The 27,839-nt window shown below is 44.1% G+C and overlaps 1 protein-coding gene across 12 annotated transcripts in view; it reads right to left on the bottom strand.

Annotated features, from left to right (window-relative positions):
- Window positions 1-27,839, bottom strand: part of LOC120533088 (calcium/calmodulin-dependent protein kinase type II subunit delta) — a 145,034-nt gene that overhangs the window by 23,112 nt on the left and 94,083 nt on the right. For 6 of the 12 annotated variants that reach the window (XM_039759752.1, XM_039759744.1, XM_039759749.1 and 3 more), the window contains exons 4-12: window positions 25,422-25,476; window positions 22,764-22,829; window positions 15,476-15,548; window positions 7,088-7,190; window positions 4,739-4,822; window positions 3,126-3,220; window positions 2,827-2,949; window positions 2,572-2,655; window positions 1,728-1,770 (exon numbers count right to left, since the gene is read on the bottom strand). In XM_039759752.1, coding sequence (XP_039615686.1) covers window positions 1,728-1,770; window positions 2,572-2,655; window positions 2,827-2,949; window positions 3,126-3,220; window positions 4,739-4,822; window positions 7,088-7,190; window positions 15,476-15,548; window positions 22,764-22,829; window positions 25,422-25,476 — 726 coding nt within the window. Of the gene's footprint in view, window positions 1-1,727; window positions 1,771-2,571; window positions 2,656-2,826; window positions 2,950-3,125; window positions 3,221-4,738; window positions 4,823-7,087; window positions 7,191-14,675; window positions 14,749-15,475; window positions 15,549-22,763; window positions 22,830-25,421; window positions 25,477-27,839 lie in introns of all 12 variants that reach the window. The other 6 variants (XM_039759750.1, XM_039759753.1, XM_039759745.1 and 3 more) reach the window with 1 other exon arrangement.

Genomic DNA, 27,839 nt, shown 5'->3' with positions numbered 1-27,839 from the left:
AGTAGCGGGCATCTTCAGGGCTCACACCAGGTATGCAATACCACACTGAGACGACAGGGGGTGCCGTTGCTAACCGAATCTTCTTTGCCCGTCACGGTTGTGAGGGACCACAGCCAGAAGACAAGTGACGTCATCTCCTCTCTCGACCCTTCCAGGAATTCCCTATAAAACGCAGACAGCCACTAGAAGTGGGCGATCATTTTGGACTCTCAATGCCATTAGAGACCCAAAGTGCCTTATCTGTCATTCTCCTTGTGCATTGCAGAGGCCGTAATTTTACACCTTTGACATGTTTTTCAATTGTGAACTATTTTGCCATCATTAAATAGGCCTTGCCTGGTTGGCATCCCGATTATTACTGCGCTCTAATTTATTACAGTGGCACAGTTGTTTCTCCATTTAACGAATTAGATCCGTAAGTGGGTTTGGACATCTTCCCCTGGTATCCTGCCAACTACACCACTTTGTTTATTATCATTGTACTTATTTATCACAGTGGCATAATTCAGCAGGATGGCCATCTGGGTACAACAGAAGACTCCCAGAAAGGGTAGGGAGGAAACAATGGACTTCATCTTCTGGCTGTCATCTTTCAGAACTGCAGTGGAAAAGGGACACTTGGTTAGCAACGGTGACCCCTCTCATTGTACCTGATGTGAGCCCTGAAGATGACCCTCTACTCGCACATGCCTGTGTGGTGGACAGCCAGGACTCTTGCCCGCCTGGGACACCTTCATAAGAGAAGGACTGGGGAAAGGACTTTGGATGGGGCAATACCTCCCCTGCGACAACAGAGGGCAGCCCCCTTGGCTTGCTACGGAGCCACAGGGTTGGTGCATGGAAGCTCAACACTGCCAGGGCCTGTGGGAACTGCCAGAGGGCGCAAGAGAAAAGGGTGCGTCTTCCTCAGCAGGACTGCCACTGGGATGTACATCCAGGCACTTCGGGGCACTGGGGTGCTCTATAAAGGGAGCTGGAGGTGGAAGAGAAGAAAGGACTGGTGCTTTGTACTGTGCTGGGCTTTGGGGGGGGCGAGGAAAACCCCACTGAATGAAACGTGTGCTGTGCTGAACTTGTGGGCTCCGTGTCTGTTGTGTAAGGGGTTTGGGGAGCTGCACGCCCCCTGGTGTCCACACTTGACTATACACAGTATATACACACACAAGGTGTACCAATACACACATACAATACACCCATTAGAGCCTTTCCTTCCTTCCTATCCATCTATCTAATTAGTGCCTTTCACATCTATCTATCAATCTATTATATAGTGCCTTACACATCAACCTATCTATCTATCTATCTTTCTATCTATCTATCTATATATAGTGCCTTACACATGTATCTATCTATCTATTATATTGTGCCTTTCATATCTATCTATCTATCTATCTATCTATCTATCTATCTATCTATCTATCTGTTATATAGTGCCTTTCATATCTATCTATCTATCTATCTATCTATCTATCTATCTATCTATCATATAGTGCCTTTCACTCTATCTCTCTATTATCAGAATTAGGCAACTTTAAATGTGGTGTCCCTCGGGGTCACCGCTGTGGCTGCTGCTCTCTTTAATTTACAAATTTGGCCCTGATGACAATAAAAATAACAGGCTGGTAAGTCTAACTGTGATACCAAACTGGGAGGAATGGTGGAGAATCCAAAAATCAACTGAACATTACAGAGAGAAAGACGCACAGAATGCAGACTTGTCATCATACCTGAAAAGTTTCTTGTGGCCAGCATGGTGGTCAGGATGGCGCCCTGCAACATGAGACGTACACGTTAGGGAAAGTAATGAAAACCAAACACACACACAGACAAATGTCACAAATACACCGGATGGCCAGACGTATGTGGCTGCCCTTTCAAAGGACTGAGCTCAGGTTGTCACCAACAGGTGTCATCAAATCAGCACATGGCTGTGCTGTCTTCACAGACAAATGGTGGGTCGCACTGAAGAGCTCAGCGACTTTAGACATGGCAATGTCATCAGGATGCCACCTTTGCCATAAGTCAGTATGTGAAATTGCTGCTCTGCTCGATTCTCCTGGTCAAAAGTAGGTGCCATTATTGTGAAGTGGAAGCACTGAGGAGCAACAACGGCTGAGCCGTGAAGTGGCAGACCACCCAAACTCACAGAGCGGGGCCGCGGAGTGCCGAAGTACACAGTATGTGCTAATGGCCTCTCCTCTGTGGCACCAAACACTACAAACCTGTACATGAGGAGCTTCATGAAATGGGCTTCCACGGCCGAGAGTTAAGACCAGTGTGCTTAATGCCAAGCATTGGCGGGAGTGGCATAAAGACTGACCTCAACTGCCCTGTGCTGTGCTCTCAAAGCGTTTGTGACAATAAATATCTCAGGCCCCTCTCTAGTTTGATGTTTTTCCCCCGTTCTGCTGCCCGTTTCATGCCAACATCAAGTCCACCTGTCATGGCGGTCCATAAAGGTGCCAGCTCTCCCATAATTAACGGCTTCAGATGTCATTGTAGTTTACTCCCCGGGGTCTCAAAATGAATATCACAGATGGGCGCAGTCCAGCCGCCCTTTCACTTGATTACCTTCAGCTTTCTTCTTGCATTGAACTTCTTCAGGCAGTCCACCGTCTCCTGTCTGTGCATCATGGAAGCGACAGTTGAGCGTTGCTAAAAAGAGAATTAAAAGAAAATATCATTTAAAAAAATCATCGATACAGAAGAGTTCAGTGTAAGATTAGGACGGTGGACCATAAGGGTCCTGAAGTGATCGAGAAATCGAACGGACGTCACGCAGACACGCCTGAGGCCGCCACGTTACCGGGAGGAAGGCTGACTTACGCAGATCCAGGGGTGCTTGAGGGCCTCCGCCGCGGTTATCCGCTTAACCGGGTTGATTGTTAGCATTTTATTGATGAGGTCTTTGGCTTCCGGGGTCACAGTGTCCCACTCTGGGGACGGAAACTAGAGAGACACATCAGCAATTATTAGGGCTGCCGGACAAAAAGCATAAAGCAGTTCAAGGTGGAGAGTAAGACGACGACGAAGAGCAGGAACACAACCCCACGTCGAGAGGAACGGGCACTCAGTGCCAAATAACAGGCCGTTCATTGGTGCCCATCCCAACTCGGTTCACTCACGTCATAAGCGCCAGCCTTGATCTGCTGGTACAGTCTGTGCTGGTCTTCATCCCAAAATGGAGGGTAGCCCACCAGTAGAATATACAGGATGACTCCTGAAACGATGAAAAAGAGTGACTGGTGAGTGACACGGGACCACAGCCACTCAGACCGGACTGGAAACCTTGGGACCAGCGCGTCAAGGACCAATCAAAAAGCAGTATATACTCATATATACTGTGAGTGGGTGTACATATATATATATATATATATATATATATATATATATATACAGTATATAAGGGACGTTCAAAAAGTTTACACATTCTTATATTTTCATTGGAAACGGTGACGGTGGGAGGAGCAGCAGTCGGGCAATAAAAAGTTGGTGCAACGCTGAGAAAACTGCATCGCAAAGGAAGGTGACTGGAGAAAAATGATGTCATTTGTTTTTTGAAATTCACAATAAATAGAGTTAAAAAAAGTGCAGAAACTTTTTGAACATCCCTTGTATACACACACACACACACACACACACGATCCTCCAGTACAAATGCTTGTAATGCGCCATCGGTTGGAATGACAGAGACATAGCAACCAGACAGACACACATATACACACACACGTGTTTATCTGAAGTAATAAAATGCATTGCTACAAATATTTCTGAAGCACCATCTGTTGGAATGACAAATGCAATGTACATGTCTCTGCTCTGCTTTATTCCATTTCAATAATGGATTCGTAAAATTAATGTTAATCTTTGGGATGCACCATTTGTTGGAATGGCAAATGCAATTAATTGTATTACTACAAATGTTTGCGATGTGCCATGTGTTTAAATAACAGGGACATGGCAACCAGACAGACACACATGTACACATACACTTATTTGTAGCAATAAAATGCATTGCTACAAATGTTTGGGATGCACCATTTGTTGGAATGGCAAATGCAATTCATTTTATGACTACAAATGTTTGTCATGCGCCATCTGTTGGAATGATAAATGCAATGCACGGGTCTCTTACGTGCTATCCATCCATCCATCCATCCATTTTCCAACTCTCTTACGTGCTATGTTATGTGTATATTCATAAAAAGTGGTGTTAATGATTGTGAAACACTATCTCCTAGAATGACAAATGTAATGCATTTTATTAGTGCAAATGTTCATGGCGTGCCATCCATTGGAATGACAGAGATGTACAGTAGCAACTAGTCAGACACACACATACACTTATTTGTGGTAATAAAATACATTACCACAAATGTTTGTAATGTGCCATCTGTTGGAAAGACAAATGCAACACATATGTTTCTGTTATATGCCATTTGGTATGGGGTTCACAAAAGCAGTGCCAATGTTTATGAAGTGCCATCCGTTGGAATGACAAATGCAATGCATTTTATTACTACAAATATTAGTGATGCACCACTTGTTGGAATGGAAGACACACGGACACTTGTCCTTTGATTAAGGTGTACATCCACAAATATGAAGTACACACACACACACACATGGTTTATGTGCAGAAAGTAAAACGTAATGTGTACCCTAATGTAATATGAGCTGCAGACACACTAAGAGCACAGCTAACCTGCACAAGAATGACAAGTGAGAGGCAGCTTACCACAAGCCCACATGTCCACGGGTTTTCCATAAGGATCCTTCCTTAACACTTCCGGTGACAAGTAACCAGGAGTCCCAGCAAAGCCTGTGAGAGATCAGAATGTCAAGTGAAGAAGAGGAGACACGAGTAGGGCGTTGCATGCCCATGCAGAGAGGCACACAAATGTTCTGCTGGCACAAGGCGACAGCAGTTGTGAGAGGGAATGGGACCGGAAGATGGCACAGGGAAGACAGAATTCACGCAAGGCTCGGAGCTAGGAAGATAACAATTAAATAAAGTGTAGTCTGGCACAGTCCAAAAACCAGAGTGGTAAGTCACAAGGTAAAAAGGGGAGATGTAACCAGAGCCAAAATCCACAAGACGCAGAAAAGGACAGAACACAATCATCGCAACTGAGAAGAACGCCATCCCACTGAGCTGCTCCAAGGGCGGCCCACAGGACCCGCTGATGGGAACACCTGGGAATTCCCCAAGAAGAGCTGGAATCTACATCTGGGTACAGGGACGTCTGAGGCAACCGGCTTGGTCTGCTGCCACCACGACCCTCACCAGGGAGATAAGAGGAGTTCAACTTAAACCTTACGGGGGTGGGGGTGGGACCACCTATCTGTGCAGTTGAGGCTCCGCCCCTACCAGTATTTAATGGCCGCTTGTGTTTTGTGATTCCTGCTTTTTAATTTATAATTCATCCTTAGCAGGACGTTCTGGCGTCGTCTCCTGCTCACTTCAAGTTACTGATTTTGCGTTTCTGGATTTGTTTGCTTTTAAGTGAACCTTTTAGGCAAACTTGTTATTCTTCTTGATTTTGATCTTCCTTTGGAATCCTGCTGAATAAATCCTTTAAGGTGTCTTTTTTTTAATAGTTTTCCTCTCCTTATTTTTGTGGACTTTTACACTTTTGAACTTTAAAGACTTGCCCCCCTCCTTTTCTGGGCACAGGCCTGTCTTTTTAGTTTGGGCTTAGGCTGCCTGGGGTGAGGCCTACTCTGGGCAATCAGGCCTGCAAATATGGCAGGATTTGACCCTTTGTGGCTTTTTTTTTTTATTTTTTGGCATTTTTCAAAGACAGAATCGCCACTGAAAGCAGCTGCACTTTCATCAGTTCAAGAGAGGAGAGCATCTGCTATGGCTGACAAACGTCCAGCCTGATAAGAGGTGGGTGCAGAGCGAATCATCAGCACTGTTAAGAAAGACACTTGAAGTCAATTCACAATGACCCCATCACTTTCAGCACACGTTATTGTGTTGTCGTCTTCGTTTTAAATGAATCTACACTCCGCATCCCATAATGACAAAGTGACAACTCTCTAATGAAGTTCACGAGGGTTGGTTTCAGCCAAAGTTTTGCTTATTTACACAACCATTCAAATGACAATGTGCCTTGCCGCTGATGTCACATGACGATGACATCTCGATGAACGGATTGCAGAATGTTGGCGCACAACTTTCTACGGCCCTCCATGTCTCTCTCATGTTGTGTGGTTGGAAATGAAGGCCCCCCGTGGAAAATCAAAGACGTGTTGGAAATGCCTGAGGCAGACGCGTGCTGAACGTCTAGCAGACTGCAAAATGGATGGATGCCCTTACAGCTTGGCGTTTGTACAGTCCGTCTGAGGACGGCCTGCTGATTTCCTGTTCAATGTTGGACCCGTCTGTCTGAATTTAGAATTGTGTTCCGATTTGGGAATCACCATCAGGAGGAATGCTGAAGTGCGTTCGGAAGGCGCGTTACGTAGTGATGATGGAGTCGTCGTTTTTGATGAACGCTTTGCCAGCGAAAGCAACGGTGAGCCCCCGGACCAAACCATGTGGCCGAGCGACTGAAAACTACAAGGGGTCGCCTATCAAAGGACCCCCCTCCCCACATTTTGGCTCACCCCTGTAGATGACTCAGCCCTAAATGACAACTCGGTTTCGCTTGACCGTAAACAGGGTGGACCCCCAACTCTTTCTGGCTCACTTTGTGTCTTTCTTGCAAACTTCTCTGAGCACAGGATGCCACTTTGTCATTACGGGTTGTTTGAGTACAGATGGATGGGAAAAAATGGCAACGGTAACCATTTAAAATTCAAGGTGATGGGGTCCGACTTACGCACAAAACCCACCATACAATCACGTGAGGTCTACCATTTTTAATGACATCGTAATGACGACTTCTGCCCGTGTCGCCCTCTCCTAAGTATAACATCGGAGGAATTCCATACTTGCGGGGAGGTCAAGTTTGTCATAAAGGCACAAACGGGGGGTCTCTTTCAGGCCATTGTTGTGCCATTACTCGTACACATGACACTCTGTTAAGGCGTCTTTTCTACCCCCAAATAAACCCACCGATATAAAACATTTACTTACCAAACCAAGCCTGCTGGTCTCCTTGAACCTCGATGGCAAGTCCAAAATCGGCCAGCTTCACGGCAGCGCCCTTTAACTTACTAGCTAATAGCAAATTTTCTGGCTTTGTTTTAAAAGAACAAAAAAAAAACAAACAAACAAATAAACAAACAAACAAACAAACAGGTTTTTAACAGAATCATTAAAACGTCTCTGGAAATTGTGCTCCTACACATCGAAGTGTCGACAACCAAATCAAGTGCAAGGGAACCGAAGGGGGCATCCACTCAAGCAACAAATTCGGAGGCCCTTTAATCCACGGTAGGAGCCCACCCTAGACGGGACATCAGCCCACCACAAACACACACACACAGCAGACAGATTTAGACTTGCCAATCAACCTAACTTGAGTATTTGTGGGAGGAAAACCCCAGACAACCCACGAGAACACAGGGAGAACGTGCAGACGTCACACAGTTTCAAACCCACGACTCTGAACCCGCCACTGTGCCACCGTGCCACCCTTCAGGAGAATGCAAACCTGTGATGCGCATTTAAAACCAATCGGGATAAACTATGCAAAACATGAAAAAGAAGGCGGAGCTCCGCAGGCTGGGCCTCTCCGGATCTTCGTTGTGCTCATTCTTCATTTTTTCATTTTCAAAATCTCATTTCCCTTCAAATGCATCTTCCTTTCTAGTTTTCTTAATGGCACTGAGGGTCTGTAAGTTTGAGGAATTTAGTGGTAAGTTCAATTTTACCGCATCAAACTTTTGGGGGCACCGCCATTCTGATTTCCCATAGTCGTGAAAATGAATCCATGCATTTATTTCTATTAGGACTGAATGCGTTGAAATTGTTCTTTATGCAGCTTACCTCATACACTTATTTGCAATAATAAGAGGCATTACTACCAAGGCATCTGTTGGAATGACACATGCAATGCATAGGTCTCTGTTATGCGCCATGTGTATGTATGCCATGTTAGGTGTATATTCGTAAAAAGCAGTGTTAACGTTTACGAAGCACCATCTGTTGGAATGACACATGCAATGCATTTTATTAGTACAAATGTTACTGGTGTGCCATCTGTACAAATGAGGCATACAGAAGAAGCCAGTTAGACACACAAATGCACATGTACTTATGTGTAGTAATAAAATGCCCGACTACAAATGTTTGTGATGTGCCATCTGTTGGAATGGCAACTGCAACACATATGTGTCTGTCATATGCCATTTGGTATGGGATTCATTAAAGCGGTGTTAATGTTTATGAAGCACCATTTGTTGGAATGACAAATGCAATGCATAAGTGTATGTTATGTGCCATGTGTATGAATGCCATGTTAGGTGTATATTCGTAAAAAGCAGTGTTAATGTTTGTGATGCACCATCTGCTGGAATGACTAATGCAATGCATTTTATTAGTACAAAGTTACTGATGTGCCATCTGTTGGAATGGCAACTGCAACACATGTGTCCGTCATATGCCATTTGGTATGGGATTCATTAAAGCGGTGTTAATGTTTATGAAGCACCATCTGTTGGAATAAATGATGCAATGCATTCTGTTAGTACAAATGTTTATGATGTGCCATCTGTTCAAATGGCAGAGGCATACAGAAGCAACCAGTCAGACACACAAATAAACATGTACTTATCCGTAGTTATAAAATGCATGCCTAGAAAAGTTTGTGATGCGCCATCCGTTGGAATGACAAAGGCAACGCATATGTCTCTGTCATATGCCATGTGGTATGAGATTCATAAAAAAAGTGCTAATGTTTATGAAGCACCAACTGTTGGAATGACAAAAACACGGCCTAAAAATGAAGGCTGTTCCGGTCTAGAAGGGCAAAAAATAAAGGGGAACCCCAAAAAGACATCATCGGTACATCACATTTGGGGGTCTTCTCGTACCAGTGAGTCAGGAGGCTGAGGGTATTTCAAAGCATGCAGGAGGAATTCAAACGAGCCACGAGTGAAGGGCATTCGTTTCCACGACTTCTCCCAGTTGTCAGCCCCTTCTAATCTGCTGCCACTCAGGGGGGCCCACAGAGACGCCACTAAAAATTTCACAGCAACTCTCCACATCGGACAATAACGAGCCGATAAATCATCTACGGACGTGCCCACAAAAACACCAAATGATTGAAAACGGTGACAAAGTCCGTCAATGTGCAGCCCTATAAAGATACGGGAATACAGAAGAAAGGATTGGGATCAAATAAAAAAAAATTAAATTAAAATATAAAAAGTGACGACTGCTGACCTGAATGGAATTCTTACTCAGAGCAAGAAAGGACGAGCGGAGGTCCACACTGTGGCAGTGTCCCCAAGTCACCCTTCTGGGGAATGTGAGGTTTTCGATATTATGACAGCCCATCCATCTTATTTATGGATTGTGACAGGCTACCTTCCAAGGGGGATGAAAGCCGACATCAGAATAAATTTAGAAAGGATAAGTCAAGGCTTAGTCAGCCAGAAGAGCAGGAAGTGAAGCACAGGAGTCGAATCGACCAGGCCCTCAGTCTAATAAGAAGTTGTGACCACAAGACAAGAGACAAGTGACACCAACATGACAGTCTGATGAGCGCGCGGTCGACTGAGGACGGGACCACGCTACTGTACCCCAGTGATTTGGCCATGACTGCCACCGATGCCACGGCTGCTGTACCCTTCAGACACAACGTTGGATTGTCACATTTGTACCCTTCTAATGATGGCTGCCCTCTCGTGTCCTTCCTGGGCATCACCCTCTCTCTCTCTCTCTTTCTCTAAACCATGGAGTAGCTGAACTCAAATCCCCCAAGCTGTGGTCCAGCCCCTCTAACTACTGTGCCACCCATTCACTGGGCGTGCATTTGGAATCATTTGTTGTTGTTAGTAAAGTTTTTGTGAAGTTAAAGAACTTAGTTTCATGAGTTGTGCCAGGGGTTTCGGATAGTCCCCCCTCTAAATTGTCAGCCGGGTCCATTTTATTCTGTGCAACCCGTGAAGTCTGCAGGCTTCTTGATTTTGGGGCCGGACTGTTGGCACCTGTGACGTGGATCAGGGATGACTTCAAGATTCCGAAAATCAGCCGTCGCTAAATACCCTAAGGTGGATAAACCCCATAACGGATTATGGGATGTCGCGTGATTTCTGCACGATGGGCTCTGTAACGCAGGCTCTAATTCAGCACACAACTCCAAGCCCTGTAAAATACGAGAGTCAATGAAAAAGTAAAGGCACCTCACTGTGAATGTACAAACTACCCATAAGCCATTGCAAAGACGTTCTACTGCATCGGCTTCTGTCTGTGGCGGTTATCGCGTAATTTTCAAATGACCTTTACGTTGTGATTCACCCTCATATAAATTGGCTTATAAGTCGGTCGTCATCACGTAGACAAAAACCATAGCGATCCCTGAAAACTCGCTCCTCGTGCCGCCTGCCACTAGCGGGGACCTCCGAATACAGCCAATGCCGCCATTCCCAGTTACATCACACAACACATAGCACATCCTAACAATTACTACCAACAAGACCGCCCTACTGAGACAACATGTCAGTTCACTTTGATACACTGGAGATACTTCAAGAACATCGGAATGGGAGCCACACGTTAGAGAAATGCACAATGAAGCTTCATTGTCCTGCCATCTGGACTGGCAAAAATGCCAACACAAAAGACATGCAGACGGTTGAAGTTTGCCATGACATTAAGCCAGTTTGTGATTTATACATCCTAGTGTTTGTGCATGAAATGTGGAGGTTTGACGGTTTTCCTCTCCTCATTTTGTGGACATTCTGAAGAATCCACCCTAATAAAAAGGATAAGCATCTGTGTGTCTGCCTGTGCACCAGTCCGGGTGCATTCTAACAGATGGCACATTACAAACATTTCAGTAATAAAATACATTGTTTTGTCATTCCAACAGATGGCACATCACAAACATTAACACTGCTTTTAAAATCCCATACCCTATGGCATATAACAGAGACATATGCATTGCATTTGTCATTCCAACAGATGGCACATCACACACATTAACACTGCTTTTAAAATCCCATACCTAATGGCATATAACAGAGACATATGCATAGCATTTGTCATTCCAACAGATGGCACATCACACACATTAACACTGCTTTTAAAATCCCATACCTAATGGCATGTAACAGAGACATATGCATAACATATGTCATTCCAGCAGATGGCACATTGCAAACATTAACACCATTTACAAATCCCATGCACAATAGCATATAAGAGCGACATGTCCATTACATGCTGGACTGCAGACGTTAACGTTAAGGTCTACGTTGATTACTTTGATTTCAACCTGTCTTAGACAGGTAGTGTCGCTATTTATTATTTAAAAAGCCCGAGTGGCACCTTTTTGGGCCAGTGCAGGTGTGAAGCCTGACCTTTAATTTTAGGCACTGGCCAGTCCAGTGGGCCCAGACCTGCAATAAGGACAGTTTTTCAGTTTTTGTGTTGATCTCCACTTGTGCAGCATCACAACAGCGGGACGCTGCAGCTTATAATCGAGAACAAGACCAACTTTTTGGCCAGCAAGTTCTAGCAATTCAATGGGGTAGAGGGGGGTCCTAGCTGGAGTCCCAAACCTTCTCCTATTTGGTGTCCTTGCATTTGAGGCTGCAGGTGATGACGGGCCAGCTGCATTTCCTGATTTCAAGATGACAGGTGACGAGAGTTTGTTTCTCCTCAGACGTTGTGCACGTAAACCTTTTCACTTTTCTCAGACCACTTCAATCCAATTCCAGGTGCCGACCACAAGATTATCATTTGATCCCATACATTTGTTCCACACATTTCAAATCTTTGATCATTTTATTCCAACGGTGGCATACACAGAAGGACTAACTGGCCCCATAGCACGTGAAGACTGGCACAAGGCAGGTGGCAACAGGTGAGACACAGTGGCACAGTGGAGTTGGCAGTAGACTTGTCACTCGGCAGAAGAGTCCAATGGAGTAAAGTCAACAATATGAAGGGACACTAAGTGCGGGCATCCATGTAAGCTGGGCAGTGCACATGATAGTCGAGGGTATGTTCCATGTAAAGGGTACAGGAACGTGGCATATGGACCACCTCACCCACCTGATCATGTGGATTCTGAAAGTCTCCGGACCCTTCACTCTTTACACAGCAGCCTGGTGCTAAATTTGTTTCAAATCTTTAAATTCCTCGTCAAGCAACATTCAACACAATGGAGTGATGAAGCCGAGGATGAAGACTTGGAAATGTGCAGAAAAATTAAAACAACAAAAAAGTCCCTTCGACACAAGTATGCAGACCCCTTTACTCAGTACTTTGGCTGCCATTCCAGCTGGGAGTGTTCTTGGGTCTGATGTGACAAGCTTGGCACCCCTGGATTGTGGGGAGGGGGGGTCTTCTGCCACTCTTCTCTGCAGACCCCGTCAAGCTCTGTCCTCTGGCCTATCCAGAGATGTTTGATTGGGTTCAAGTCCAGGGGTCTGGCTGGGCCACTCCAGGACTGTCACGGAGTCGTCCCTGAGTCCCTCCTGTGTTGTCTGTGCTGTGTGACCCTTGAATCCAGCCTGAGAGTCCTTAGCGCTCTGAGTAGGGATATCCCACCATTTTGCTCCATTTGGCTTTCCCTCAACCCCATCTAGTCTGCCAGTCCATGATGGCATCACTGTGCAGGTGACACCCAATGACTGAATTATCCAAAAATGACACTAATCTTGGTTTCATCACACCAGGGAATCGCACCATCTGAGGATCTTTAAGGTGCCCCTTTGTTTTTTTGCAAACTCTAAGTGGGCATCTATGTGTCTTTTACTAAGGAGAGGCTTTTGCCACAAAGCCCCGATGTGTGGAGTGTTGCAGTGATGGCTGACCTTCTGAAAGTTTCTCACGCCTCCACGAGACTTCCCTGGAGCTCCACCACAGGTTGTTGGTCTCCTCTCTTACTGAGACCCATCTCGACGGGTTGTTCCAGTTTGATCTGGTTGGCAGTTATTCCAAACTTCATTCATGTAACAAGGGAACCTTCAATGCTGCAGCCTTCCTCAGATCTGTGCCATCACGCCATCTCGTCTCTAAGCTCCTCAGGACGCTCCTTGGACCTCATGGCTTGTGTTTCTGGTCGTCTGTGGGACCTTCTGTAGACAGCTCTGTGTGTGTGTGTGTGCCTTTACTTATCAGGTCCAACCACTGGAACTGCCCACAGGTGGACTCCAAACATCTCAATGACGGTCAACAGAAGGGGACGCACCTCAGCCAAAGTAAAGGGTCTGTACACGTGTGTCAACGGGATACTTCAGCTTTTTAATTTTTAATAAATTAGTAAAAAAAAACTAAAACTCCTGTTGTCATTCTGGGGTATGAAGTGTTGCTTGATGAGAAAACCAAAATGTGACCACAGGGGTCTGAAGACTTTCTGAATCCGCTCTCTATATTGATTTAGACCAGGGGTCCCCCAGCTCCGGTCCCGGAGGACCCCCGTGGTTGCAGGTTCTCATTCGCACCCTTTCCTTAATTAGTGACCTGTTTTTGCTGCTAGTTAACATTTTAATTGACTTGCTCTTGAAGACTCGGACCCCCTTAATTGTTTCTTTTTTCCTTAATTAGCTGCCAAACAATAATGAGATACACAATGAGCCAAAATGTGTGCAGCAAACTGTGACCATCACACAATATCTGAAAATAAAGAAAGATGAGGGTCTCAGGAATGCTGATTGGCTCAGGACCCCAATAATTTAACAGAGCACTCAGAAAAGAGAAAGTAAACAGTTTCATCGGAGACCACCAAGGAGCCATGGAATTTAATTTAACAACAAGACGTGACGCCTGATTAAGCAGCTGGTTGGCGTGAAATTGGTTGGAGCTTGAGACCCTGACTTGGGTGGTCTTCTGTTGGCTCACTCTCTTCACATTTCATTTCTGTTTTGGTGCCATTTAAGGAAAGAAATGAAGCAATTCAGAGGAACAAATCTTAAAAAACAAGTCCATTAAAATGAAAGGAAAAGGAGTTAATTAGCAGCAAAAACAGGGCACTAATTAAGGAAAGGGTTAGAATGAAAACCTGTAGCCACTGCGGCCCTCCAGGGCCAGAGTTGGGGACCCCCTGATTCAGACGGTGGTTTTTGTTTAATTTGTCACTCTTGAATTCAACAAGATGCTTTAACCGAGGTCCTTCTCGATATCGGACAGTGCTGTGCCCCCTTTCTCGATGAGCCACACTCCCCGTCGATCCTTTCCCTCGATGGCCGTTTGGTTCATTTTCGGCGTTGTCGCCATGCGCTACGTGAGCTCCGAGTTTTCACGTCTACAGAGAGGACAACAGAAGCTGTTTGTGTTTTTTAAAAGCTTCATTCTGTTTGTCCCACGGGAATGGATTCCACAAAATGCTGATGACAACGCAGTCATCTCCGTCGCTAAAGTGATGCCAAGCATTTGACTGGCAAATTGCAGACCTCCATGGGCCGCAGGGAGGAAACTCTTATTGCCTTCCCTCGGGGGCTCCAGACGTCTCTAGATGGCCCTGTGCTTTACTTTTTTTTTGATCACACCTACATGTGCATTACCCAGCATACACCTGTGCAGGTCGAATCCAGGATGGCGTACTCACCTTGAGGTCCCGATGGACCACGCCCATCTGATGGCAATGTAGCACAGCCTCCAGGATCTGCTGAATGCAATGACTGCATGCAAACACCAGGGGGCGTGTGTTAGTACCAAAGCGTCCACTCACTATCTGTGCGACTTCATTGAGGCCGGGTTCAGGATGGGACAGGCAGCATTCGCGTGGCATTCCGGGTTCCCATAGGACAGGGTGGCACCAGAAATGCTCTTTGTTGCTTTCTTTACACTTGGTGGCATCTCTGAGATCGAATAACAAAGCGTAACAAGAATCCCAAAAGGAGGGTGTTATTGCCCTTTGACCCAAGTACCCCCTTTATTAGAACAGATCTACTTTTCAACTTAGTGTCACCCAAGGGATTTCCCAGATTTTTTTTTTTGATTTGCTGCCAGTTCTAACGCAATCCTGACCCAGGGTCTCAAAACAGAAGTGGTGTTGGAAATAAACCCACAGGGCTGCAGCACATCCCACTCACCCACAGAGGCTCTGCCGGGGAAAACAGGAATGGACGTCTGCCAGGGACCTTCCCGAATCACCTCTGTGTGTGTGGCGATGTGCCCCAGCCGTGCAGACTGGCATAGTGGTTTAAAACAAAAAGAGATCAACAAGAGGCTACATGCAGCTTGGCTTGGCTTTCTAAGGACAGAGAAACCTCCAGGATTTGTCACGTTCCCCACTACCATGAGACTCTCTGCGTTCTGCCATTCTTCAGTCACATTTCTTTAGCTTCACTTTTTAATTTATTTTGAGTGTTTTACTTCTGAGGTTCATTGGCGCTATATACTGACCTTCAGGTCCCTGTGAACTATGCCATTTAGGTGACAATGATTTACACTTTCTAGAATCTGCTGTATACAATGACTGTGAAGATACAAGAGCAGAATGGAAGGTACAACATTTTAAAAGGCACTTCATGACAATAAATACATAAAAACTTCACATTATGTCACAAACAGGGTCAGCATTGACGGTGATAAACATAAAGCCGCTCAGCGTACTGCTGGCCACTGTCACATTATACAAAACACACACATAACATTTACTGTACAGTAACATGATGTAGGGTTAGACTGTCAAAGGTTATACACATACAACATTGGTCAGGTCATTTAAATATTTAAACGTGGCCGCATACATTTGCATACACAATCAGTGTCCACTTTATTAGGCCACCCTGCTTCTGGGCCTGCTGCTCCAAACAGCCAAACGCATTACTATTATTAACAGAGAATAACTCGCACAATGCTCGTTCTCATTTGTTTTGTGACGTGAATCATTACCTGAAAACGAGTTGTACAATTCTCGTTCATTCGGTTTGGGAACAGAATCATTACCAGAGAATGAGTTAAGTGATTCTCAGTCATGTGAGTCTTGACGTGAATCATTACCCGAGAACGAGTCACACGATTCTTGTTCATTTGGTTTGTGAACTCAATCATTACCTGAGAACAGGTTTAGGCAATTCTCGTCCGTTTGGTTTGTTAACTCAATCCCTACCCAAAAACGAGTTTAGGTGATCTCGTTCAGTTGGTTTGTGAATTGAATCATTACCTGGGAACGAGTCACACGATTCTTGTTCATTTGGTTTGTGAACTAAATCATTACCCGAGAAGGAGTTCAGGTGATTATCGTTCAGTTGGTTTGTGAAACACAGAGAATGATTTAAATGATTCTTGCTCTTCCGAGTCTTGAAGTGAATCGGTACCCAAGAATGAGTTATGTGATTCTCGTTCATTTGTTTTGTGAAATTGAAGCATTACCTGAGAATGAGTCGCACGATTCTCGTTCATTTGGTTTGTGAACTGAATCATTATCCGATAATGAGTTACGTGATTCTGTTATTTGAGTCTTGAAGTGAATCATTACCCAAGAACGAGTTTAGGTCATTCTCGTTCAATTGGTTAGTGAACTGAATCATTACCTGAGAATGAGTTGCGTGATTCTCAGTCATTTGAATCTTGAAATGAATCGGTACCCAAGAATGAGTTTAGGCAACTCTCGTTCATTTGGTTTGTGAACTCAAGAATTACCAAAGAACAAGTTGTACAATTCTTGTTTATTTGGTTTGTGAACCGAATTATTACCTAAGAATGACCTACGTGGTTTTCCTTCACTTGCTTTGTGAACTGAATCATTACCCGATAATGAGTTTAGTTAATTCTCGTTCATTTGGTTTGTGAACAGAATCGTTACCCGAGAAAGAGTTACATGATTTTCGTTCATTTCAATCTTGAAGTGAATCATTATCTGAGAGCGAGTTAGGTGATTCTTGTTCAATTGGTTAGTGAACTAATTCTATGCCTGAGAACAAGTCACACAATTCTTGTTCATTTGGTTTGTGCTCAGAATCATTACCCAATAATGACTTATGTGATTCTGTCATTTGACTCTTGAAGTGAATCATTACCCGAGAATGAGTTTAGGTGATTCTCGTTCATTTGGTTTGTGAACTCAATCATTACCCGAGAACAAGTCACACAATTCTTGTTCATCTGAGTTTGTTAACGGAATCATTACCCGAGAATGAGTTACATGATTTTTGTTCATTTGAATCTTGAAGTGAATCATTACCTGAGAATGAGTTGCGTGATTCTCGTTTGATGCTTGAAGTGAAATGTTCCCTGCAAATGTGTCACACGATTCTCATTCTTTACTTTCACATTCTTTACCACACACATTCTTACAGCTCACTGACTGCACCCAGCATTTATTGATCACTGATTCTTTCAAGGCTGAACTGAACCATTACCCAAGAATGAGACACATAATCCTTGTTTTATTGATTTGTTAACAACTCACAACCTAAGAACAAGGCACACAAGTCTCATTCACCTGATTTGCAAAACCGAATTATTACCCAAAAAAAGAACCACACGATTCTTGCACATATGATGTGTGAAATGAATCATTACCCGAGAACGAGTTGCACAATTCGCATTGACTTGATTGGGAAAACCAAATTACAACTTAAGTCACACAGCCCCCATTCACTTGATTCTCAAGCTTACCCAGGGAACTCATTCCTGGCAAACGCAAAACACCAATTCTCATTCTTTACTGCACACATTTTTACAGCTCACTGAGTGCACCCAGCATTTATCAATCACTGACTCTTTCAAGGTGGAACTGAAACCATTACCCGAGAATGAGTCACATGGTTTATCATTTTATTGATCTGAGAACAAATCAGGACCTAAAAACAAGGCGCACGAGTCTCACTCATCTGATTCTCCAACTGATTCATGTACGATTTTCTAATGTCGTATCTTCTTATTTTAACTATAAATTTTGATTATGATGTTAAGCTATGTGCTTTCAAACGGGAGCGCCATCACACAATTTAGAGAGATAGTGTGCACCCCTAAGGTGGCGCGAGAGGAGATTCCAGACCAGACAGGTAGGAATAGGTGGGTCACGGTCGCAAGGCGTAAGGTAAAGGGTGCACACTGTCCGGGGGCATCAACCCCAGAATTAGAAGTGTCTAACCGTTATCATGTCCTGGCGGAGCTGGACGGTGACTCTGATAATTCTGAGGTGGTAGGCAGGGTTGAGGAGCCCCAACGGGCCACCTCAAAACCAGTTCCCAAAAAGAGAGGTAGTGATAGTTGGGGACTCAATCATTAGGGGATTGAAGCGCAGGTGTGCTCCAGAGAGAGAGAGTCTCAGTACGGTGTGTTGCCTTCCGGGAGCACAGGTGAGAGACCTCCCTGGAAGGGTGGATAGGCTCTTGGCCAGAGCGGGGGTGGATCCAGTTGTCATTGTCCACGTTGGAACAAATGACATACATAAGGGTAGTCTGTCAGTTCTGCGATCCAAATTCAAAGAGTTAGGTACCAAGCTGAGGAGCAGAACTGACAAGGTAGTCTTCTCCGAAGTTCTGCCTGTGCCACGCGCCAGTCCAGGTAAGATTGAGGAGATTAGAAGGCTTAACGCGTGGCTCAAATCTTGGTGCAGGGTAGAAGGGTATAGGTTTATGGTGCATTGGGACTCCTTTTGGAACAGATGGGACCTGTTCCGCCGTGACGGGTTACATCTGAACCGGAGGGGCACCAATGTATTGGGGAGGCGTATGTGTAGGCTAGTCGAGGATTGTTTAAACTAGGGAATGGGGGGGCAGGGAGTTTAGGACAGGCCAGATTTAGATCTATACATGGAAGAACAAACAATGGTGTAGAAATAAAAATGCATAGTAATGTAAATTTTAAGCAAACACGTAAAGATAGAAGGATTAACACATTAAAAATAGCTTGCCTTAATGCTAGAAGTATCAAAAATAAGGTAAGTGAGTTGGAGTTGTATGTAGCAGAGCACAATTATGATATTATAGCAATAACGGAAACCTGGCTAAATAACAAAGATGGGGATGAGTGTAACATAGAGGGATACACATTTTTTAGGAAGGATAGACAGAACAGAAAAGGAGGTGGGGTTGCTGTTTATGCCAAACAGGAATTAAATGTAAGTCATCTTCAGTTGGATGATGAGCCCCATCTTAGTGAGGACATGTGGCTTCGCCTGGAAAATATTAGGGAAAAGGTCTCATTTTAGGAGTGTGTTATAGACCACCCAATTCAGACAGTAATTTCAACACACATCTTTTAGTAATATCAAAAGGCAAGTTTACAGGGGATATTATAGTCATGGGGGACTTTAATTATCCAAATATTAACTGGGATAACCTTACAGATGGAGGAGCACAAGAGCAGGAGTTTTTAGAAGTAATCGCGACTGTTTTTAACACAGCATGTTAAAGCACCAACAAGGGGTGAAGCCTGTCTGGATTTAGTATTCTGTAATAATCAGGATAGAATTGAGGGTGTAGAGGTGATTGAACCACTAGGGTCAAGTGACCATAATGTAATACAATTCTCAGTATTTTGTAAGAGTACAGATGCAAAGACTAAAATTGTTAAGTTGAACTTTAGTAGGGCTAATTTTGAGCAGATGCGACAAAGTCTAAGTAGGATAGACTGGGATAAGCTTTTAAATGTGGAGACAGTCGAGGAGCAGTGGAACAGGTTTAAAAATGTTTTACATGTAATGCAGGACAGATACATACCTAAATTTGGAAGTAATAGGAAACTAAAAAAATCTCCACGATGGATTAATAAAGATTTAAAAAGAAGTTGCAAAGGAAAAACTGCTGTATAAGGCATATAAGACTAATGACTGCAAAGAGAACCGTAGCGTATGAGAACATGAGGGCAACCATTAAGAAGGATATCAGAGAGGCTAAAAGACAGTTGGAGAGGAATATAGCAGATAAGGCAAAGAAGACCCCAAGAGATTCTTTCAGTATTTTAGTAGTAAAAGAACAGTTAAGGAGGAGGTCAAGTTCATCAGGAATAGTAAAGGGAATTAAAAGATACAGACAATGAAATAGCAGATGCCCTAAACTTACATTTTTCTGAGGTGTTTACAAGTGAGCAAGTGGATAACCTGCCAGAGGTAAACACAACTACTAAGGAGGTACTGAGGGATTTGGAAATTGTAGAGGGAGAAGTGCTGCTCAGATTAAATAAGATGAAATCAAACAAATCACCAGGCCCAGATAATATTTATCCTCGTGTTCTTAAGGAGGCTAGTGAGTACATATATAAACCCTTGACACATATTTTTAGGAAGTCACTGTGCACTGGAGAGATTCCAAAGGACTGGAAAATGGCAAATATCATCCCATTATATAAAAAGGGTGACAGGGCAGATCCAAGCAACTATAGGCCAGTAAGCTTAACAAGCATCACAGGAAAATTAATGGAAGGAATTATTAAGGATAAGATTGAGCAACACATGACAAGGACAGGAGTTATTCTGAACAGTCAGCATGGGTTCAGAATGGGGAGGTCGTGTTTTACTAACATGTTGGAATTCTATGAGGAGGCAACAAAAGGATACGATCAAAGTGGAGCTTATGATATTATTTATCTGGACTTTCAGAAAGCATTTGATAAGGTGCCACATGAGAGGTTGGGCATCAAGTTAAAAGAAGTGGGAGTTCAGGGTGATGTTTTTAGATGGGTGCAGAATTGGCTCAGACACAGGAAGCAGAGGGTGATGGTGCGAGGAACCTCATCAGAACTGGCTGATGTTAAGAGTGGTGTTCCACAGGGGTCAGTGCTAGGGCGCTGCTATTTTTAATATATATAAATGATTTAGATAGGAATATAAGTAACAAGCTGGTTAAGTTTGCAGATGATACCAAGATAGGTGGATTAGCAGATAATTTGGAATCCGTTATATCATTACAGAAGGACTTGGATAGCATACAGGCTTGGGCAGATTTGTGGCAGATGAAATTTAATGTCAGTAAATGTAAAGTATTACACATAGGAAGTAAAAATATTAGGTTTGAATACACAATGGGCGGTCGAAAATCGAGAGTACACCTTATGAGAAGGATTTAGGAGTCATAGTGGACTCCAAGCTATCAACTTCAAACAGTGTTCAGAAGCCATTAAGAAGGCTAACAGAATGTTAGGTTATATAGCACGATCTGTGGAGTACAAGTCCAAGGAGGTTATGCTCAACCTTTATAATGCACTGGTGAGGCCTCATCTTGAGTACTGTGTGCAGTTTTGGTCTCCAGGCTACAAAAGGACATAGCAGCACTAGAAAAGGTCCAGAGAAGAGCGACTAGGCTGATTCCAGGTCTACAGGGGTTGAATTATGAGGAAAGATTAAAAGAGCTGAGCCTTTACAGTTTAAGCAAAAGAAGATTAAGAGGTGACATGATTGAAGTGTTTAAAATTATGAAGGGAATTAGTACAGTGGATCGAGACTTGTATTTTAAAATGAGCTCATCAAGAACACGGGGACACAGTTGGAAACTTGTTAAGGGTAAATTTCACACAAACATTAGGAAGTTTTTCTTTACACAAAGAACGATAGACACTTGGAATAAGTTACCAAGTAGTGTGGTAGACAGTAAGACGTTAGGGACTTTCAAAACTCGACTTGATGTTTTCTTGGAGGAAACAAGTGGATAGGACTGGCGAGCTTTGTTGGGCTGAATGGCCTGTTCTCGTCTAGATTGTTCTAATTGTTCTAATTTGAATTATCAGCATGCTTATAAACATAATTATGCTGGGATTATTTGATTATCAATGGATTTGATTTGGGGTGAACTCAATTCATTCTAATCATGAATCAAACTACTCAAATAAGTCGATTCACGTCATCGGTGGTCCCAAAGGATTAAATGCAGTAAATGCCCATCACTAAATGTGCCACTTTACAACTCACATGTCACCTTAAGTTGGTTCTAGGAATGTGACAGTGACTTCTCTACTCCAATGGCCTGCTCAGTTCCCAGATCTCGCCCCAGTAGAGCGCCTTTGTGATGAGCTGGAAATGGGGGGGGGGCTATAAAATCCACACGCACCCCTGATACCGTGGGATCAGCTTGGATCAGAAGCCACAGAGGAAGCTTCTGCCACCTTCCTGAATCCACACATTGAAGAATTCCGGCTGTTCTGGAGGTAGTGGCGGCTCCAAGGCAGTACTGGACAGGTGGACCTAATAAGGTGGACACTGAGTGTACTGGACCACAGACGTCAACTGCATGAATTAAATATCGACAAGTAAGAAAGTAAAAAACAAGCCATATGGGTAAAATAAATAAATAAATAAATTACAAGCAGAAGGACGAGAGCAGATACTGAAAGTCAACAAAGCACAGGATGGGACTGAATCCGCACGGCTTGGGACTCTCAGTCTGATGAGACCCCAAAATGAACAGCTATGGGTGAGTGGGCACACCATGGAGGACCCTGGAATGCTGCCGCTCTATCAGCCCACCCCCAGAGGCGGGGAGAGACATCAGAATAGGTCTTTGCCAGCTACCTGCCAGCTGAACCCAAAAATAGACTGGTGAGTAACAGCAGCTTTGTAATGCTCAGCCGTCAAGTGCCCACGGATCAGAGTCCATAATAATTATGGGGGTCCTTCTTCACTGCAGCTCTGATGTGTGTTTGTGCATCTCTGAGACACCATGGCAGCCCTAATCCTGGCTCTAAATAGAGGCAACTTCTATAAAAACTGGGCCTGCGCATTTCACAGGGAGCCAAGCACACTTACCTGGCATCAGCTTCACTATAATATTCTCTCGCTACAATATCTTCAAATAATTCACCTCCGGTGACTCTGGAAAATAAGACAAAAAAATTGTTTTAATTGATTTTGTGTACGTTAGCAAAGAAATCTGACACAAACAGTCAGACCGCGGTCAGACTTGATGTCTGCTGTGACGCCAGGCCGGCGGGCAGTGCAACGGCAACTTCACTACTGCACTCCATTACGTGAGTCCAGTAGCCTAAAGGACCGAGCCACAACTGTAAACGAAAAGTGGAACACAGAAACACCGATACATAATCAATATCACCAACACGTGGAGCCAGAGCCTTAAAACCACAACTGCACCTCAGCGGCATGAAGACTCGCACGGGTGACAAAATCATCGACTCACTTGGACAAAAACTCACAGCGTCACACAGAAATCACGAGTGCCCCAAATCCAAGAAAAGAGGACTTTAGGCACAATTATAAAGCAGACAGATAGACAGGAAAGGCACTATATAATAGATAGATAGATAGATAGATAGATAGATAGATAGATAGATAGATAGATAGATAGATAGAAAGGCACTATATAATAGATAGATAGATAGATAGATAGATAGATAGATAGATAGATAGATAGATAGATAGATAGAAAGGCACTATATAAATAGATAGATAGATAGATAGATAGATAGATAGATAGATAGATAGATAGATAGATAGATAGATAGATAGATAGATAGATAGATGAAAGGCACTATATAATAGATAGATAGATAGATAGATAGATAGATAGATAGATAGATAGATGAAAGGCACTATATGATAGATAGATAGATAGATAGATAGATAGATAGATAGATAGATAGATAGATAGATAGATAGATGAAAGGCAATATATAATAGATAGATAGATAGATAGATAGATAGATAGATAGATAGATGAAAGGCACTGATAGATAGATAGATAGATAGATAGATAGATAGATAGATAGATAGATAGATAGATAGATAGAAAGGCACTATATAATAGATAGATAGATAGATAGATAGATAGATAGATAGATAGATAGATAGATAGATAGATAGATGAAAGGCACTATATAATAGATAGATAGATAGATAGATAGATAGATAGATAGATAGATAGATAGATAGATAGATAGATAGATAGATAGATAGTGTGGAGGATGGCCGGTCGTTTACCCCGGCCAATACCCCCAAGCCGCCAGGTAGAGCCCTCCTTGCAGCATGGAGGTCCCCAGAAGACCAGCAGGGCATCATGGACAATGGAGTTTTTATGCACCGCCCTGCTGGATGCCATGGGGGCCACAAGAGGGAGCTGCAGAGAGGACCGAAGATTTCTTTGTGCCCTATGACCCGGAAGTTCATCATAGGAAGAGCGACGGGCTTCTGGGTTGAAGAAAAGAACTTTTACCTGACCCGGAAGAGACTGAGAATCACATGGACTGGGGATTGAGAACACTTCCGGGTCAGGGAATATAAAAGGACTGTGGGAGCTCCCAGACGGCGAGCTGAGCTGGGTGGAAGGGTGGCAACGCGTCTGGGAGCTGGAGGATTGATTTATTCTAGTATTAGTGATTGTTTATATGAGTATTGTGGTGGAGAGTGTGCTTTGTACACTGTGGAAGTTTAATAAAGTCAAGTATTGGACTTTTACCTGGTGTCTGGAGTCGTGGACAGGGGTTCAAGAGAGCGAGAGCCCCCCATCTACCACAATAGATAGATAGATAGATAGATAGATAGATAGATAGATAGATAGATAGATAGTGAAAGGCACTATATAATATATAAATAAAATGTATCATTATTATTGACAGATATGTTAAATGTGCCATATAATATATAGAGAGTGAAAAAACTATTACAGGTAGGTAAGATACAGAAGAAATGAAATATCACATCGATAGTGAAAGGCACTACAGTATATCACAGAGATGAAACTACACAAGAGGCAGATGAAGAGACAAACTGATAAATAATAAAAGATAAACAATGCAGAGTATTAGAAAAGTGCAGCACCCTAACCGTAGCCACAACATCTCCAGTGCACACTTCATGCCAATGTGCCCATTATAACTGGCCGGAGTGAATACAGGGCACCAGCTGTAGAGCCCCAGTGGAGCCCCCCCATCCCGCTGTGGTATAATCAGCTGGTAAATAATGGACAACACATTGAGGAGCGGATGGGAAGGATTCCTCACAATGGAGTCTGATCGTCACGTCCTTCTCTTTTTTGTCACTGCCTCCACTCAGCCCGTGGTCATCCTCGCACTACAGCGGGCCTTCCTGATCAGTTTGTCCTGCCGTCTGCTGCTACTCCTCCAGTAGACCGAAGTGCTCAGTGGCCCACTCACCACTATGGGCTGGTAGAACATTCCAAGAGTTTTTCCCAGCAGGTCCACATTGTCCCCTGACCACAGAAGGATGCCATGGCACTGCTAGACCTGCACCAGCCTCACTTCATGGTGGAGCTCCCTGGCACATCATAGAACATCAAGCTGGTTTGCTGGCGTAATGTAAGCCCTCCGAGGGACTGTCCCAGGTGGGCTCAGCATGCCTCACTCACCCATAGTCTTTATTTACACACAGGAAAGATCAACAAAAACAAGTCAATGACATGAGAGGACAGAGCAAGCACGGGGGTCTACTTACAGGTCAAAGACTAGGTAGTGGAAGCCCTCCTCAGAAATGCTGTCATGGAGTCTCACTGTGGACAAAAAGAAAAAAAATGAGCAGCGGTCAGTCGACAGCCAACTCTACGAGTTCTGAAGAGCGGCTGCCATGGAGAAAAGTGAGGTTCACCAATTATGAAGCAAGCAGCTGTCCAGCGCCCCACAATCCCTTAACACACTCAAACTTACACACACATTTAAAGTAACCTAGTGAAATGATAACTGTTTGTGTGTCTGTCCAGTTGCTATGTCTCTGTCATTCTGGTAGATGGAGTCTCACAAACATTTATAGAAATAAAATGCATTGTATTTGTCATTCCAACAGATGGTACATCACATACTGTATATTAACACTGCTTTTACAAATCCCATACTAAATGGCATATAACAGAAACATATGCAATGCATCTGTCGTTCCAACGATGGTGCATCGCAAACATTTCTGCTGGAAACCGTTAGGTCGGGAGACCAGGTATGTGGCGGTAGTGAGGGAGGCCCTTGAGATTAAGTAGGCTATTAACCGGCTGAAGTACCACGTCATGGGTGGTCACTTTATTCTTGTGACGCTGGATGGCACTGCATGTGGAGTTAATTCCCCGTGTCACCAGGGGGTTCCTGGACCTACAGCCTTATCAGTTTAAAATCCTTCATTGCCGAGGTACTCTCTATGCCAGTGCCAAGAATCTTTCTTGTGAACACCATTTCCACGTTCCATACCTGACAGGTCAACGCTAAAGGGGGGGTGCACTGTCACGCACATGTGCAGGAGGGACAGTTTAAGGTCTCCGGTGATAGTAATTTTCCGCTGTTCCAGAGGAAGGTGCTATATGATAATGTTCTCTCTTTAACTCCCTTGGCAGACCGGAAGACTGGCAGCCTAGTATCCATACACCTGGCCCCGCCTCTTCTGGCCAGGGCGCCATCTTGTGCAGTCACGACAGGACTCTGGCAATGCATTTTGTGCTTTTCATGCACTTTACTTTGGAGAATATTCACTTTTAATATTATAGGGGTTTGCCACCAGAAGCCCCACCACTTTGACTGTCTCTGTGTGCCATTATTGTAATTCAATTAAACACAAGTATGCCATTCTTCCTTATAAAAAGAGGTTCTTTGGAACATTTCATTATTTCTCGCTACAATTATTTGTTGGGCCCCCCTCTCTCTATTGGGGGTCCTCTTGCAACCCCAACTACTCACTGAATTGGTAAGAGGGAGGCATTGAAATGCCGGTTGTCACGTGACGTGCTAAATTTCCAATAATCAGTCAAGGACCAGCATACCTGACATGGTGGGTGGGCTCCACCTTACATATCCCGGGGCTCAGCCCAGCTAAATGACACCCTGGAGCTCAAGACGGGGGTCTACATCCAATACTACCCGCCAATAAAAAAGTTGAAATAATGTCACGGCTCCAATTTTCTCGTCTTTGATTAAAGTAGATCTGCCACTTTGCTGCCCTTACAGAATAACGAATTCTCCAAGCAGCCCCAGTAAGCGAGATTACGGCTGCCGTTCAGCGCTTGGCGCCCACGCAGGAAGAAGCAAATAATTACGGAGCTCGGGGAGCACTTACCAAAAAAGAAATAAAGAACCCCAGTCGGCTGTAATTAACAGGTAACAAATGTTAGTAATTACCATGGCGACGCAAACCGTGGGCTTTGACTGACGGATGGGGGGTGTCGAGGTATGAATATGAAAAGGCCGCCTGCGTTTATTGCTCCGTCTCATTTCTCATTAATTTCAATGCAGATAACATCGAATGAGAGGATCAAAGCGGAACGCGGCCGGCACTGGCGTCGTCTCAACTCGCAAACACGGCCGCGTTTACTTCGGTGCATTCTTAAAAGATTCAAGCGATGAGGAAAAAAATAAATAAAAAATAAATAAAACTGTCCTGTTGCTTATTAAATCTCAATTTGGGTGGCCCAGTGTTTTGTGGGTAGCACTGCTGCCTCGGGGACACAGCATCCCGTTCTCCATCACTACGTGTGAGGAGTCTCCACGTTTTCCACGTGTCCTTGTGGGTATTTCTCTGGGTACTCTGAAAAGTTAACGGCCGTGTCACGAAAGGCAACTTTTTCTAGCGATTTTTAGTCGTAACCTTCATTTACATAACGTTAGCTAGTCATGGGCAGCCGGCGGCACACCTCCGGGATTTCCAGTCGTTTACAGTCTGCCATACCCCAGTGATTCACCCCGACAAAATCGCACGTGACGACCACCTCGAGCGCTCATCCAGAAGCATAACGGAGAGAATGCAGCGACGAGGAACGAGGAACTCCGCCGCTTTGAACCTCATAAGCGGAAGAGATGGTCGTCTGTCTGAAGTCTCGTGTTTTATACATTAAGAAAATAACGGGGTATTTCGTTCAGCGGGGGGGTGTGGGTCTAGATT

Source organism: Polypterus senegalus, chromosome 7 (assembly GCF_016835505.1).
Source record: "Polypterus senegalus isolate Bchr_013 chromosome 7, ASM1683550v1, whole genome shotgun sequence".
Lineage (NCBI taxonomy): Eukaryota > Metazoa > Chordata > Cladistia > Polypteriformes > Polypteridae > Polypterus > Polypterus senegalus.
The sequence above is the reverse complement of the archived record's forward strand: the minus strand, read 5'-3'. Positions and strand labels throughout refer to the sequence as shown.